General features: G+C 44.6%; 1 protein-coding gene across 4 annotated transcripts in view; it reads right to left on the bottom strand.

Moving 5' to 3' along the window:
- Nucleotides 1-14,590, bottom strand: part of LOC138514243 (uncharacterized) — a 364,675-nt gene extending 350,085 nt beyond the window's left edge. For all 4 annotated transcript variants that reach the window (XM_069629606.1, XM_069629605.1, XM_069629604.1 and 1 more), the window contains exon 1: nucleotides 14,350-14,590. In XM_069629606.1, the coding sequence (XP_069485707.1) occupies nucleotides 14,350-14,479 (130 nt within the window). In that variant the 5' untranslated portion in view covers nucleotides 14,480-14,590. The remainder of the gene's footprint in view (nucleotides 1-14,349) is intronic.
- Nucleotides 14,591-15,489: the final 899 nt, after the last annotated feature.

The raw sequence follows: 15,489 nt of genomic DNA on the forward strand, positions 1-15,489 counted from the left end.
GCGAGGGGTGCAGAAAGGGAGGGGAGGAACAAAATAAGCGACTATCCTGCTAGGCCTGATGACATTTCAGATAGTGCTGGTGGGAGAGAGGAAACGAGGGGAGGGTGGAGGAGACAGGTTGCTATCATACTAGGTCCAGGGACAAGTCTGATAAGTTAAGAGCATGTAAGGGGAGTAGATAGGAAAAGGGAGAAAGGGAGAGGAGGAGAGAACAGAGTAAGCAGTCAAAAAGAGTGGAGAAGCAAGAAGGGAGAGTCCGTAGTAACACATAATGTTGCAAGCCTGGACACAAGATGAAAAAAGTATGATTCAGGGCCACCAGGAGTACAATTGTTAAAACGTTTTATAGAGCACTGATGTAAATCAACAGATTACCTTACCCAGAGCAGATGCAAATGAATCGTGATTAAAAAAAAGAGAGAGAGAGGCAGGGAGTTCAGAGCATTTTTTTGTTTTGTTTTTTTTTTAAATGGCAAAAGTTTAGGTTCGGCCTGCCTCTTGTTGCGGAGTTCATTCAACATTTTAGAAACAAATGCGGTAAGTCAATTTAAAACAAGATGAAGGGGGAAGAGGGGAGGGGAAAGGAATTTGAAGAGCAAAGAAAGCCATTCGGAGTGTATTTATTCAATCTATTGGCTAAATACCAAGGGGCAAAGCCATGAATACATTTGGGGGCTGAAGTGGGCACTTTGAACTTAATCCTGGCTGCAACCAGCAGCCAGCTAACATGGCACATGACCGGTGTTCTTTTGTAACACTTGAAGTGCCATTATTACATGTGAAGCAACACTAGGGCCAGCTCAGCCACGGGAGGCGCTTTTCTGAACAGTGCATCCCTGCTGGAGGCTTGACTAAAGGAGTTGCCGAGGAACACACTTTGGTGAAGTGTTGAAGTTGGGATTTGAACCAGTCTGCAGTTTTGACACTGCCACATTGTTCCCCAGCAAGGTGCGATTATTTTGGAATGCTCGACTTTCAGACGCTACAATAAAACCTGACTTCGTGGAACTGACTTGGAAAGAAATAGATTATGCAAAAGGAGAATGTGTGTAGCTTCATATTACCCTCGAATGATAGTCTACAAATACCAGAATACCAAATACTACGGGCCTAAAATCATTAAAAAAATGTTTTTAAAAAAAAACATCTTGGTCTTCACTATTGTATTTTTAAGATTTAAATACACCAAATATAATTAGAAATGGTGCAACAGTAATCTGCTTACAGCCAGCGTTTCACACACAGGTGCAGTGAGTCATTGAAAGATGCGAAGAGGAACATTTAAAACTGAAGAAAAATAAATTGCTTTTGCAGTCACACGAGCAGACCTGGAAAAACCAGAAGTCTGTACATTAACCATTGTCAAGGTTATGGGGGGGGGGGGGAGGAGTCGTTACGCTCCACTCAACTTGCGAATGTGAATTTCTTATTTATTGCATATGATCAACATTATCACCCAAGGAAAAGCCAACATGCAAAGCAAACACTGCGATAGTGAACGCAGAAACTTCATGTACTAAAGTTAAGACCGAAAGAATCGCAAGATTAGTGGATCAGACCATCGGGCCCAGAGCAACACCATGAATGCGTTATTTGCAGAGGCGTTGCTAGGGGGGGGCTAAGGGGGCTATAGCCCCTGGTCTTTTGGTTGTAGCGCCGGACAGAATCTCAGGAGCTTCAACCAAAAGCCTAGCTAGCCCCCAGTCCCGACAGTTCCAACAGTAGCGTAGCCCCGGGTCTTTTCCAGACCTAGCAACACCCCTGGTTATTTGGGTTTTGTAAAAAAGCGTGCACTGATTTCTTTGCACCCAATAGCCAGGTGCAGGTGGGGGCCCTGCCAGGATGAGGACCTGAGGCATGTGGCCCATTTGCCATCCCCTTAAGACTGGCATAAAAGGATATCGGCGGGTTTTAACAGATTCAAGTGCAAGAAAAGTTGTTATGTCTTGGCAGTATCACGAGTTTCATTAAAGAACGGTCCTGAAAGAGAGCGAAACAGGTTTGTGATTGTTGCACATTTTTGTGAGACGTCAGCCTCCCGGGTGGAGGGCAATCATGTTCAGTTTATAAAATGGAAGTTAAGAATTGGGGGAATAGGTCTGGAGCAATTGTCCTCATCGAGCTAGGAGCAGAGGTGCTTTACCATTGCAAAGTTCGAGAATTGGCAAAGTTTCTCAACAAGCCATTTATGATTTAATCTTCCATTTGAAAGGCGGGACCCCAAAGTTCAGTCATTCCATTCAAACATTTATTTTTTCCTAGTTTCTATAGCAGCGACCCTATTAACATCTGGAAAGTTTTCTAAAAAGTTTGAGTAGACCCTGATCCACCACATCTGAATTAAAAAGGAGAGGGAGCTCTCAACCCTAATGGCTAATAATAAACGAATTCTGAGTATATTCTAACCATTTTAAAACTGGGTGTAAAATTATTGTAGCGAGTAAAACAATTACCATTCAGAAAGGGGGCATTTTATTCAATCCTAAAACTCAATTAACAAAATCCATTAGTACAAAATCATCTTTTCCGGGCAGTTTTAGATTCATTTAAACAGAGCATACGCTTTACACACCAATATTTTCTTGGGTATTTGTAATGTGCCTATACACAATGTGTTTCGAGCCGCAACAAGACAAAGAGGGTGGGAAAAACGAGGACAAAACAAAAACCGATCCTACTAGGCCTTCGTATTGTGCAAGTGCAGTAAAGAGAAGGGCGGGACAGAGGGGCGAGTCCTGGTCAGGGCCAAAGGGCCCGTGAGATAAGCAAGTGCCGGGTGGTCAGAGCCAGAGGTAAGCAGAGTGCAGGGGAAGGAAAGTCCATGAGCTAAGTGCGAGGTAAGGGGCTGGAAGGGCTAAAAGCGTGCAGCCCCTGCCAGGCTAGTGGAGAGGAGGGGCCCGGAAGGAAGTGCTGGTTGCGGGGGTTCAGGGAAGACCAAGTACAGGTGTAGACTGGATTAGGGGGCCTGGTGCCCTGCAAGACTCTGAAGGAACAAGGTAGCCAGTCAAGAGGCAGAATGGGGACATTAGCAGGGGAGGAGGAAAGGAAAGGGGAAAGGAAGATCTTGAGAAGCTTCCGGCACAAGTCTGAGAGGGGCAGGGAGGCCATTCCAGAGGGAGGCACCTGCGAAGGAGAGAGATCTACCCCCACTCTATGCTTTGAAAAGCTACTGATCTGCAGAGAGTTAGAGCTAGACAACAGAAGGGCTCCAGCAGCAAGGTATTCAGGGAGCAAGAGTTTGATGTAGCGGGGGTCCCCGGCCCTAGAAAGCCATGTGGATAATGCAGAAGGTCTTGAACTTGATCCTCGCAACAACCGGGAGCTAGTGGATAGATTTTAGAGCTGAGAGAGATTTTAGGGATGGAGAGATGCGGTCCCTGCGTTTGAGGGCAAGGATACAAGTCTTGCAGTCCTGTTCTGGATGAGTTGAAGGGGGTGAAGGGAGGAGGTAGGCAGATTGAGGAAGAGTGCGTTGCAGTAGACCATGCCTGGAGCAGGCCAGGGCTCTGGAGACACTGAGTTTCTGGGGGAAGGTGAGGAAAGGGAGAATGCTTCCGAGGGGGTGCAGCTGAAAGTGTGCCTTCCTTGCAAGGGGAGAAGAGAAGACAGAGAGAGGGGGGTAGGGAGCCCATGGAGGGCTGGCCAAGTGTGGGAGGGAAGGAAGGAGCAGGGGCCCAATGAGAAGGATCTCCGTCTTACTGGTATGAAGGCAGAGATCGTTATCAGTGCGCCATACCTGAATAGCAGACAAGAAGTCAGGAATGAGCGAGGAAGATGTTAATGTTGAAAAGGGTATTTATATTGCGCACTGTGACCAACGGAGATCTGTAATAAGAGGGCGGGCAAGCGGGTTAGGTTAGTTGGGTGAGGAGGGAGCAGGAGAGTGAGAGAAGTGTTGTGCTGTCGGCAGCTTCAGTTCGGTTTCCATTGTGCGCTGAGCTTTGGTGCGAGTATCGGATCAGAGGGAGACCTTGTGTTCCGTTGATGCAGTTTCTGTGTTTGTTGTTGTTGCGGTGTGTGCGGTTTGCTGGGAGAGAAGTGGTTGTGTGGGTTTTTGGGTGAATTAGGTATGCAGAGATTTGAAGTTGGGTTAGTGGGTTGCATGTCCTGGTTCTAGCCGATCTTGTTCTATTTAAATGCATTCTTGTGGGTACGCTTAGTTGCTGGTTACATTTCTTGGCCATCTATCGGTTAGTTGGCACAGCACATTCCTGGTTGTGTTCTATGGATTTAAGGTTGGTGGGGCTGGATATGTCTAGTCCCCCCCCCTCTGGTGTTGGTGCATTGGATTGGCCGCCCCTATTTCCTCGCTGTCTATATCGACGTTCTACTGGGCGTGGGTGCGATTCGGGGCTAGGGTACTATTGATGAATCATCCTTCACCTTCCGTCTTGGTCTAACTATGTATTCGGTCATTAGTTTTATCCTGTTATGGCTCTCAGTTTGTAGTTTGATAGGTCATAGAATGTCTTCCTTAGATTCTGTTTGTAGTTGATAGATTTTCAGGGTCCGGATCGGTATCTTCACTCATCATTGTGTGCGAGTGTGCCCCTGTGGGCGTTCTAGTTATGCAGCGAAGAGCCAAGATTTGAGCACTCTCCTTAATAGTAGATGGTTTCTTGTGTTGCGTATATTCGTCAGTAAGTCGTTGCAGATTTTTAGTGCGAGGTGGGAGAAAGAGCATCCACCAAGTTTTCTCTTGTTTTAGGGTTTTGGTTTCAGGCGAATGTCGTTGCTTGATCTGAGCGTGCTTGTTGGGTGATGTAGGTGTAGTTTGTCTCTCAGGAATTCTGTGCCTTGGTTCTAGATTGCTCTGTGCGTGATGCACATTTATTTGTTGTTCAGGTTGTAGCCAATGTAGTGTTTATAGCATTTTTGTGATGTGTTCTCTTCGGGGTAATTTGAGGAAGTCTGACTGCCGCATTTTGAATGCGTTGTAGTTTTTTTGGTATAATCTACTCTGGACATGATGAGAGCGACGATGGTTCGTGTTTTGTGGACAAATGATAGGAACGGTAGGATCCTTTTTACCGCTAGCAGTAGAAAGAATAATTTCTTGAGTATAGCATTTACTTGTGGCTCTAGGGTACGTTTGTTGTCCATCATTTGTGATGATCATTTTGCCTGGGTTCAGTTTGAGGTAGAGTTCATCCAGTTAAAAATATCACAAAGGCAGTTCTCAAGTGTTGCATTTTCTTCTTGAGGGTCTTGTATTTTGAACACAATTTGTGTATCGTCAGCGTAGTTGTAGCAGGTGAGGTCGTGTCTTTTGGTGATTTTGAAGCAGGTGAGGTCGTGCCTTTTGGTGATTTTGATTAACAGAGAAAAGTAGATGTTTAATAATAGTGGGGAGAAGGATGATCCTTGTGGTACGCCGCATGTGGAATCTCTTGGGTTGGATTTAAAGGTTTCATCCATATAGTTTCTGTTCTGTTTGTTAGGAAGGATTTAATCCACAGTAGGGTGGTGTCTGTTATTACCAATCCTTTTAGCCTCGTAATGAGGATGTCGTGGTTAACTGTGTCAAATGCCGCGGAGAGGTCTAGAAGTATCAAGGCCGTACTGTTGTCTGAGTCTGCTTTTAGGTCATCCCATATTGAGAGTAGGGACGATTCTGTTCCTCTCACTGGTCTGAAACCAATAGGCAGTGCTCTTCTATGAATTTTTGGGTTGTTTTGTATATGTACGTTTTGAGCAATTTAGCTGTATATGGGATGTTGAGATGGGTCCGTAGATGGAAAGGTCCTCTCTATTTCCAGCTGTATCTTTGAGTAGCGGTCTGATGTACGCCGATTTGAAGGATTGTGGCACTTTCCCTGTTGAGATTGATAGGTTGAGGACATTCCTGTGGTATTCCATGGGAGTTCCTTGTGCGAGGCTTGATTTGTGTATGTCCAGGGGGCAAGGATCATCAGGAGAGCCCGTTTTGTTGCTTTGATTTACCAGTTTGACAAAAGTCTCCACTGCTATTTCGGGGAAGTTTCATAGTTTGTTCAGGTGTTCCTCGTAAGGGTGGGTGGGTTCCGTAGTCTGACCACAAGGTGCGTTTTGTATGGCTTGTTGGATGGTGGCGATTTTGTTTTTGAAGTGGTCTGCTAGGTCATTGCACAATTTCATCGATGGTATTGGAAAGTTCTTTTTGGGCGTGGTGCTGTGAGGATTAAGTTGTCTTAATATTTCCTTTTTGCAGGAGCGGATAGGTTGTTGAAATTTAAATGCATCTCCCATGTCATTTGTGGTCCTCCATTCTAGTTATCGGTTCTTTTTGTTCATGGCAACGAGCAGTGGGGTGAACCGTTTTGAGGTTGCTCTTTTATGTGATGCGGAGGCAAGCTTGAAGGAGAGCTGCATGTCATCGGCGTAACACTGGAAGTTAGGAGAGAAAGCAGACATCAAATGGCCTAGCGGGGCCAGGTAGATGTTGAAAAGCCAAGGCAAGAGGATATAGCCTTGAGGGACACAACCGGTGGAGAGCTCTGAAGCTACACTGGTAGTCATGGAGATACCCAACAGATTCAGTGTGGTGGATAAGCTGGCCAGCTTCTCCAAGAGTTTTCCCAGGAAGGTGGTAATGGAGAGCAGTAGTTAGCCAGACAGGAAGGGTCGACAGAAGCCTTTTTGAGAGAGGCTGCACAAAGGAGTGCTTGAGGAGTAAGGGGAAGGATCCGATGGCAAAGGGGCGATTGCAGAAATACGCCAAGGCTGGAGCAAGGGAGACAATGGTGTCCTTGATAGCTCTGGAGGTGCACGAGAGCACCTGTTTGGATGAGACCATCATAGAGCAGACTTGTCTAGAAACCTCATCAGATGTTATGGGAGAAAAAGAGGAGAGTAGGGGGCGGAGGGGGTAGAGTACAAGGGGAAATGCCCAAAAAGACTTTCCATTTGTACGTTGTACAAAAGACCGAAAAGGGCCTGTACCATTTATATAAATTCGAAAAGTCTTGACCTGCTGGTTCCTGGCAATTGCCAACCGATAATGAACATGCCCTTTAACCTGAAAATAATTGATAAGGTGGCGTGTTCTCAGTACCAGGCCTTTGTTGAAAACACAACACATCTTGGCAAATGAGCAATCTGGCTTCCAATATCTCAGAAATTATTGAGGATGGAAATATGGCGTTGCTGATCCCATTAGACCCATCGTCTGCATTTGATTTGGTCGACCATGACCCGCTAGTGGACAAACTAGAACACATGGGGAAATGCTCCCCCATGGCGGTATCCTGTCTCAAATCTTTTTTGGGGTCCTACAATGGCATGTGTAGCTAGTGGAGAAGCCCAGTCACAGAAGACATCCATGCAATGTCCCCCAGGGATCTTGTTCATCCCCTCTGTTATTTAACATTTATGTTAAATATGTATGTGATCTTCTTGAGTCCCTGGGAGTGAAATTTGCAAACTACGCAGATAGCTGGGATTTACAAGGAAGATGTAGAAAATGTTTACAAAGTCTTCAGGGCAATCCAGAAATGGATGGCCCTAAACTCCCTTGCATTAAATGATGCCAAGACAGAGCTACTTATCCATGGAACACCCAACAGACTGAAACACCTAGACCCACAATACAAAAGCTTTGTGATAAATGGGAATGCTATTCCAGAGTCACTCACTGAAGACACTGAAGACACTGCGAGTCTAGTTTGATTCCCACCTTTCCTTTCAAAAGCACGTCTCCCATTTAAAATCTTCATGGTCATATTATGTACACCTATTGATTCGCTCCAATCTATCTGAATCTAATAGGGCTCCGATTGTGGCAGCAATAGTTGTTAGATTACTGCAACAGTCTTCATTTGGGGACTTTAAAAAAGCAATATTAGGAAACTTAAAGTCCTTCAAAATGGAGCAGTTTGAGCCGTTTGTGGTCTTGACCGCCTTTCTCAGGTCTTGGACTTACACAGGAAATTACAATTGCTCCCAATTGAACAATGCATCCAATTTAAAAGGTGCCATCTTGGTGTTTAAATGCCTGGAGGGCGAAGCACCGAGTGACCTCTCCTCTAGAGTGAAAAGATCTCCCTCCCTTCGGACACTACGTTCAGACAATAAAATGCTATTGGGACAGCCACGCATGGTCCGGAAAAAGCTTGGTGGAGCAGGTTTCAATGCCTGGGCCCCCCCATCTCTTTGGAATTCGCTCCCTTTGGATATCAAAAGTTTGCGTTTTCACACTGCACTTAAGGAAACGTTTAAAAACATTTATCTTTGACAAAAGACTGAATTGATGTGATTAGCTTAGCGTAAGCCTGGAAGGGCCTCCCTCTCGGTCCAGCTTTTTGTTGCATTATGCAACACTTCCCGTTATATGTCTTGTTCGTCTGTGAGCACCTGAGGCCTTTGGATGAGAGGCGATATATATCATTTTTTTTAGAGATAGAAATTACTGAACATGATGAGCAGGGGTGTCCCCCGCTCCCCATGTTCAGCATTTCCGGATTCGGGGAGGTGGGGCAAGAGTAAAAAAGGATTCCCAAGCACGCAAGTGAAGGGAACCAATGTCACAGGGTGTTGGCAGCACACAAGGTGTGCAGCCAAAAGGTAAGTAAACGGGGGGGGTGTATTTGTGGGGTATGCTTGGGAAGGCATTAACTTACGGTCAACCGTAATGGTCAAGTTAGCTACAGTCTTCTCAACTGCAAACTTTTCTGTTACTGGCAAACAACCCAAATCCGGCCAAGTAAAGCTAGGGAGCGGGTGAGGGAGAAGGGAGTGGAGAACGACCCAGTAACTTTCAAATACGCATAGCTTAAAGGAGTTAACAAATCCAGCTATAGAAATTTCTAGGGCTGTCGAACCGGGGCTTAAACAGCTTTTCCAGAAGTCCTCAGTATCTGCCCACAGAATAGATGCATTTTCCGGAAATTTGCATTCTTTGTACTGAAAGTGCAGAACACCATGTTTTGTTGTTTCAGTGATCGTTGCCTCTACAAAAATCGACAACCGGCTTCCTCAATACGGATCAATTTCCTTCTTAACTGAACCTCACGAGTTGGCAACATATTTCATCTCAAGAGCAAAAGAAGTTGCCTATATAAACAATTAGGAAATGAGCCACAAGGGCCGTTTCTTGTGTTTGTGAGCCAAATGGGAAAGTGAGGGATAACAGTGAAACTGATCAATTGCTGCGTTCCATTCCCCGTTGTACAAAGCAATCTCTTTCAACACAAGATTCCTTTCCTTTTTAGCTTGAAGGTCCTCTCCAGGGAGTAATATTAAGAGCTTTTTCCTGTGGCCCTGCTTTTCTGGTACCGCTCATCTAAACATATCCATGCAGATGTGCGAGTAAAAGCAGGGGCGGGAGGGTCTAAGGGAGAAGATAGTAGGCTCCTGTTTGTCCATGTTGTCCTGTTTTTGGGAGCATTTTTCCTTCCTATATTTTAATTGGGAGTATTTGCCTGGTTTCCGAGTATATCAAGGCATAAAATAAGCAGTGTTGCATAACAATTTGCTATGTAATTCTGTCCGTTTACTAATCAAATGGACACTTGTGTAGCAAAGATAGCTATTTAAGTTGCCCTCTTCAATGAAAGCACAGCTCGCCCTGAATTCCTCTTGCCCTCTGTGCACTTCAAGTCCTAATGGAGAGAAAGTGCAGCATTAATCATCTCCTCCACTCTAAGTGCCAAAAAGCATGTGTGGGAGTGCTAAGAATGTCTTTGTATGCATCAACTTTATATATTTTTTTTTTAAAAGACAATCATGCAATTTCATTCCTAAAATGTAGGTTGTTACATAATGCATAATTAGAGTACTGATAAACTGCATCAAGTCCATGCTTTACAGTAAAGTTTGGGTTAGTGTATCTCAATTTCATTGTGTCAACTATATTCCATTGTGTTGGGGAAGAGGCATCATTTTGACGAGTCAACATTGAAAATGTACATGATCAAATGCCTTTGATGGCACACCTAGTTCTGTAACCTGCAGGTTGCATACATCTTGCAACTGGTGCTCAACCCATGAACGAGCCCGTACTCCTTATCACCCAGTTGCTTTATACCAGGTACCCTGAAATTGAGGACCACAAACTACAATATTCCATCTAGTTTGCTCAGTTCTATGCCTGCTACGCAATCCACTCTGTTTAGTCTCTTTCCTCTTACATAATGAATGCACAAAGCGGATTAGATGCTTACGCAAAGTAGTTATCAACAGTTCCATCCAATTTGTGCATTTACAGATATATTGCAATACCCAACACTGTTGCATTATACATAACCACCTGCAGGAGACAGCTGGCCAAACTGTTTTCAGATCCTTTTTTATCACAACTACTTATTTGTGTCCGTTCATACAGCCAACCTTTTACATTTTACAGACACTCAGCTGTGGCTGGCAAAGTCTTTTCATCCACTCGCATAGTCTAGTACATTTTATGAAGGGCTTGTAGCATTTGCAAGAGGTGTTTGAAACTTTTATGTAACATTTACTGCAGTAAATGTCAAACAAAAGTTTCAACTGTGCATGGCAGCAGTTTGCTAAACAAAGCGTGTTTGTAGAGACATGCACCATTGTGCACAAATCGCATTTTAAATTTGTTGTCCTCCATTGCTACGGGTCGAGTGCATTTCTCAACCCACATGCAGGTCTAGCTGAATTTTTAAAGAATTTGCAATGCCCGACTCATCTGTCTTATTTCAGCGGTACGCTAAACTGCTGTATTGTTGCTCATTTCATGTCTTGGGTACAAATAACTTCAGTTGACATTAACAATATTAATACAAAATTGCTAATCAAATGGGTCAGTTTGCTAATCAAAAAATGTTTAATTAGCAAACACTGCTAATCAATTTTTGAAAACGAATGTATGCCTTGTATATGCAGCATACCTGAAGGACTGAAACATCCTCCCTCCCCACACAAAAGGCTTCACTGTCAAGAGCTTCAGAAACCCAAAACACGAAGACAAAAGCCATACATAACATGCCAGTTTAGAGGCAAGATACCATGCTAAGATTAAAATATCACCACCCTTTAAGTGCGGAGCATAGTCTAGAGGAGGTCCCAAATATAGACTGCACTCCAGGTCGCCCATTTTGAAGTACCAAGAACGTTCACACCGAGATATGGGACGCATGATGAGCAAATAAACCAGCAGAGAGCTGCATAGGGCTCTGGCCAGTGCCGATCAGAAGAGCAATACCTATTGAAGTACCAATAACCAGACAACCATGGACAGTAAGGTATCCATTGAGAAAACCCTACCAGCAAATGACATGAAATGAAGATTGCTTAAACACTGTCCCAGCAGAAACTCAACAGGCCTTAATTGAAGATGAATGGTTACATCACGAGGGCCCGGACAAACTCACAGATGAAAGAAACAACAACCAAAGGATGACGCACACAGAAAAGAAATGCCATGAGTAAGGATAGCGTGAACCTAGAAGGAGAGACGATGTTAGAATATAAAGAAACTTAAGCAGTAAGCAGGATGAAGATATTCAACCAGCTAACGCCTGTACATATGCATGTAACTGCAAGAAGCTAAGAAAACAGTGCGGCTTGCTATGCCTAGTAGAAGAATAGAGCGGCAAGCGCTATATATCTACCTCAACGAAGCACACTATATAAGTGCAAGTCCACTTTACACAAAAGCAGAATTAACTCAGGTAACTAGGAGTGAAACAGGACAGGATTCATATTCCAGCTAAAACGAGAAGACAATCGAAACTCAGCAGGAGCAGCCCGTGCCTGGGAAGTCGAGGTCAGACCAGAGAGGGAGGCGGACAGTAGCTTCAGAAAATCGAAACTTAAGAACAGAGCAGCCTTCCCCGGGAAGGACGAGACAAGGAGGCCCAGGCAGGTGGCAAGTCAAATAAGAATTAAATGGGCAAATAGAAGGAAATCCAAGCAGATTCACGGTGTGCTCGCACATGACCAGCCAAGCGAGAAGAGGCACCTTAGCATGGCTGTCTCCCAAACAGAAGATGCCATAACTTTCTCTGACAAGAAGCTACAGTTTCGAGGCCGACCACAGCCAACTAATTGGCACTAAAGTACGGATTGATGGAAGGGAGGCAGGGTGAATCTTGGGGCATCCTGCACCTGGTCGACCATTCTGCTAATTAAAGTGGAGATTTATGCATGGGGTCGAAGCCAACCCAATCACAATGGACCAAATAATCTAGGAGGATCCTATAGATAGTAGAACCAATGGGACATCGTACTTTTAGTGACGTCCACTGTAGTCATTTTTGAAGGAAGGGCTTAGACGCCCAACTGATAGTGTTTATCCAATCCCCACACTCCGTTACAATATACAGATATAGCGCCTATATTTAAGTTACCTTTTCCAACCAATAGAATTGCATGATAACTTTTGAGTGTTACACGTCAATGATGACAATTTTGAGTACAACTGTTACCGTTTGCATGAAGTTGTTGGGAGTTGAAGCGAGACGGGCTATCGCATCACTGTTGAGTTCCACGTGTTTTGTACTTCATTAAACGGACTCACCTTTGCCAAACCATTGAGTTTTCCTTATTGATTGGTGTTGGGAGTAAGAAATCCTACACCCCATCCACCTCAAGGTGCAGCTATCTAGTCTTAAAGTACTACAGAGCCAGCTCGGACTCTGTGGGCCGGTCAGGGTTCTCTTTAGTACAATGTACAGTTTTTTTCACAAGATTGCATTGCAGCCATTTCGTAGAGTACATTTTGCTTTTGTACAAGCAAAAGAATAAACTACCAATCATGGCAAGAAGAGGGGAGGAGGAGAAAGAGGCTACTGACCCGCCAATGGCCTGCTTTAACTAGTACTCAAGACCAAAACATTGCAGACATCTTAAAACAGAATAAAATATATCCATTACTGCTTGTTCCATCTCCAGCGAGTAGAAAATAAGACATCCATGACCATCTTAGATTTCCATCTGCCGCCTTACATACCCTAAAACTAGAACAATTCTGGCCTTGAGTAAAATTGTAAATAACATTTGCATGCAAGTATCTCAAAAGATAGTCTACATTTTATGAATCAGGTTTAAGCAAATTAACAAGGGGGGTCCTGGGAGTCCCTCTGCCAGACATTAGTCCTGGTTATGAGAGACTTACCCAGAGTCTTTAGCTCACTATCTTTCAGAGAGGAGAAATATCCAAAACATATCAGTCTTTGTCCTTCCCTGCGGCAGTCCAGCAACTTAATGCTAGGCAATTCTCCTCTGAACATGAGTACCAACATCAACCGTCCATCCATGGGGGAAGGGAGAGGCAGCAAAGGCTTCTGCACTGCACGCTGGGACTTGAAGAGCATCCCTTGCAATGGGAAACAGGAAACTACAATTACCAGAATGCAATCGGAAGCAAAAAACAAGGACTGGATCAGAGTCTCACGCATGGAACAAGCAAACTTAGCACTATTATTTCTAATCAGCCTGAGGCATGAAAAGTTTCCTTTACTGTTCTATAAAGGCCCCCTTGTGACGTTCTCTACTCCAGCCTTCCTGGCCTTTCAAAATCCAATTTCCACACAAGCCAGCCTGCCTCCAAAGAGCAGCACACACGTCTTGTTTTTCAAGTGTGTACAGAAAACAAATCATGAGACAAAGGTAGCAAGTAAGGCATGCCTGCTACCTGATGCAACTAGTTCGGGACAGAGTGACGGTGTACATTTGCGAAGTAACTTAAATAACCCAAATGTAGGTTAGTGCCGAGTGCGTAGGACGTTGTTAATAAAACCCTTTTTTTTAAGGGAGACAAAGAAAGATAATGACGCACATTAACTATTACGTTGGATTGTAAACACAGCAACGGCAGTATTTTAGAATCCCGGAACACTGCTACTCCACCAAAAACAAGGTATTTGAAGTCAGATTAGAATGGCCAGCCCCACCTTTGCTGGCAATTTATCACCTGCGCTTTACCCATAAACATTACAAGGTGACGATCTCCAACTTCAGGGTTACAGGTGCAGGGCTTCAGGGAGCTTTGCGACATACTACGCCAACTACTTTTGTGATGCCGAAATTTGGTTGCGTAATAACATGGCTGGGGTACGTTGTAACGTCAAAAAGCAATATAACGACAGTCACCAGAGTATTCAGTATTATGCTATTTAGGTGCATTTTTAGCACAAAGCCCTACTGCAAACAATGACCCGTCTCCCCGATGTGCGACCGATCAGTCTTCGGAGGCTGCCCGACCCTCTGCCACCAGCACCCTTCCTCCGCTGGAGAGACCAGAGTCACGAGATACCCCACAACACCGCGCCTGCATCAGCAGGTGTGTGGGCTCCTAAGGAACGTATAGAGCTCCGCACAGCGCTGGCAGGCTTCAAGGCGCCCACCTGGCCCCTCTCCGTGCCACCGCCTCCCACCTTGCCCACTCCATCCAGCAGTTCTTACCGAAGGCGTCATGAGTGAACCGCCTGCGCCGTTGGTACTCCCCCTCTGTGGATGACATGGTACGGTTAGCGCTGCTAGCGCAGGTGCTGTGGGAGCGTTCGACTTGCTCCGGCAGGGGGGGCCGAGGCATCTTATTCTCGCGCGCACCACAGCCGTTGTCGATGCTTTTGGGCTCTGTTGGTCAGTCAGCGGTCACACTTCCCACAGGAGCCCCTCCTGCTGCCTACACATGGCGGGGGCGGCACTGCGGGGGGGGGAGAAATATGCACACTGCGCGTGCGGCAGAGCCCACTCTCTCACGCACTATGGGATTTGTATTTCCACAGTTGTGCGCTACTTCCCAACTGCGCAGTTATTATTTATAACGTTCGTTTTAGCAATATGTCGTACATTTGTATTTGCTAGTAGTTCCCTATTCTATATGAATGTAATTAAAAATATTGATGTATTTTAATGTTTGTGAGCTGATGAGGATATTTTGAATCGTTGACAAAATTTCGGCGCAGAGGCCACATCAAATGATAAACAGGAGCTTAGCTGTGTATGATAATGGAAAGTCACTGTTAGAAACTGAGAGCCAGGAACTATGTTACACAACAATTCGTAGTAGCACAATTCAGGAAATAAAACAATATAACAATGACCGAATTATTGTTTCATCTGATCATGTTATTTTATTTCACAAGTATACTGCTACTTCTGCAGTGTAGACGCGTCTTTATCACCGAACTGAATACATATTATAACCATTTATTTTTTTCATGTTTGCTTTAGTTTGAAAATGATCATGACTGATGCAATGAACTAGTGCAGTAATCCCCTTGATAGTATTTTATTTTAATATCTATGTTGCCCGTGTTTTACTATCGGGTTTTTAGGAATATTGTTGAAAATAACAGCAGTTAATATCATCATGCATTGAATTAATATATTGACACAATTACTCTTGTACATCGTCAGATTAGTGGCACTTGGGCACTCCGGGTGCTAGGGAAAGCCAAGAGCTACGTGATGTGAACGTGTGTTTCCTTGGGCGCATAACTAAAGAGCCAACAGCTGGTCAGGGAAAAAGCCATCCAGGGGGAGATATGCAACATGGTGTGAAGTGTTAGATTCATAACTCCCAACAGTTATCACTTA

Source organism: Ambystoma mexicanum, chromosome 12 (assembly GCF_040938575.1).
Source record: "Ambystoma mexicanum isolate Mex_15411 chromosome 12, UKY_AmexF1_1, whole genome shotgun sequence".
Classification (NCBI taxonomy): Eukaryota; Metazoa; Chordata; class Amphibia; order Caudata; family Ambystomatidae; genus Ambystoma; species Ambystoma mexicanum.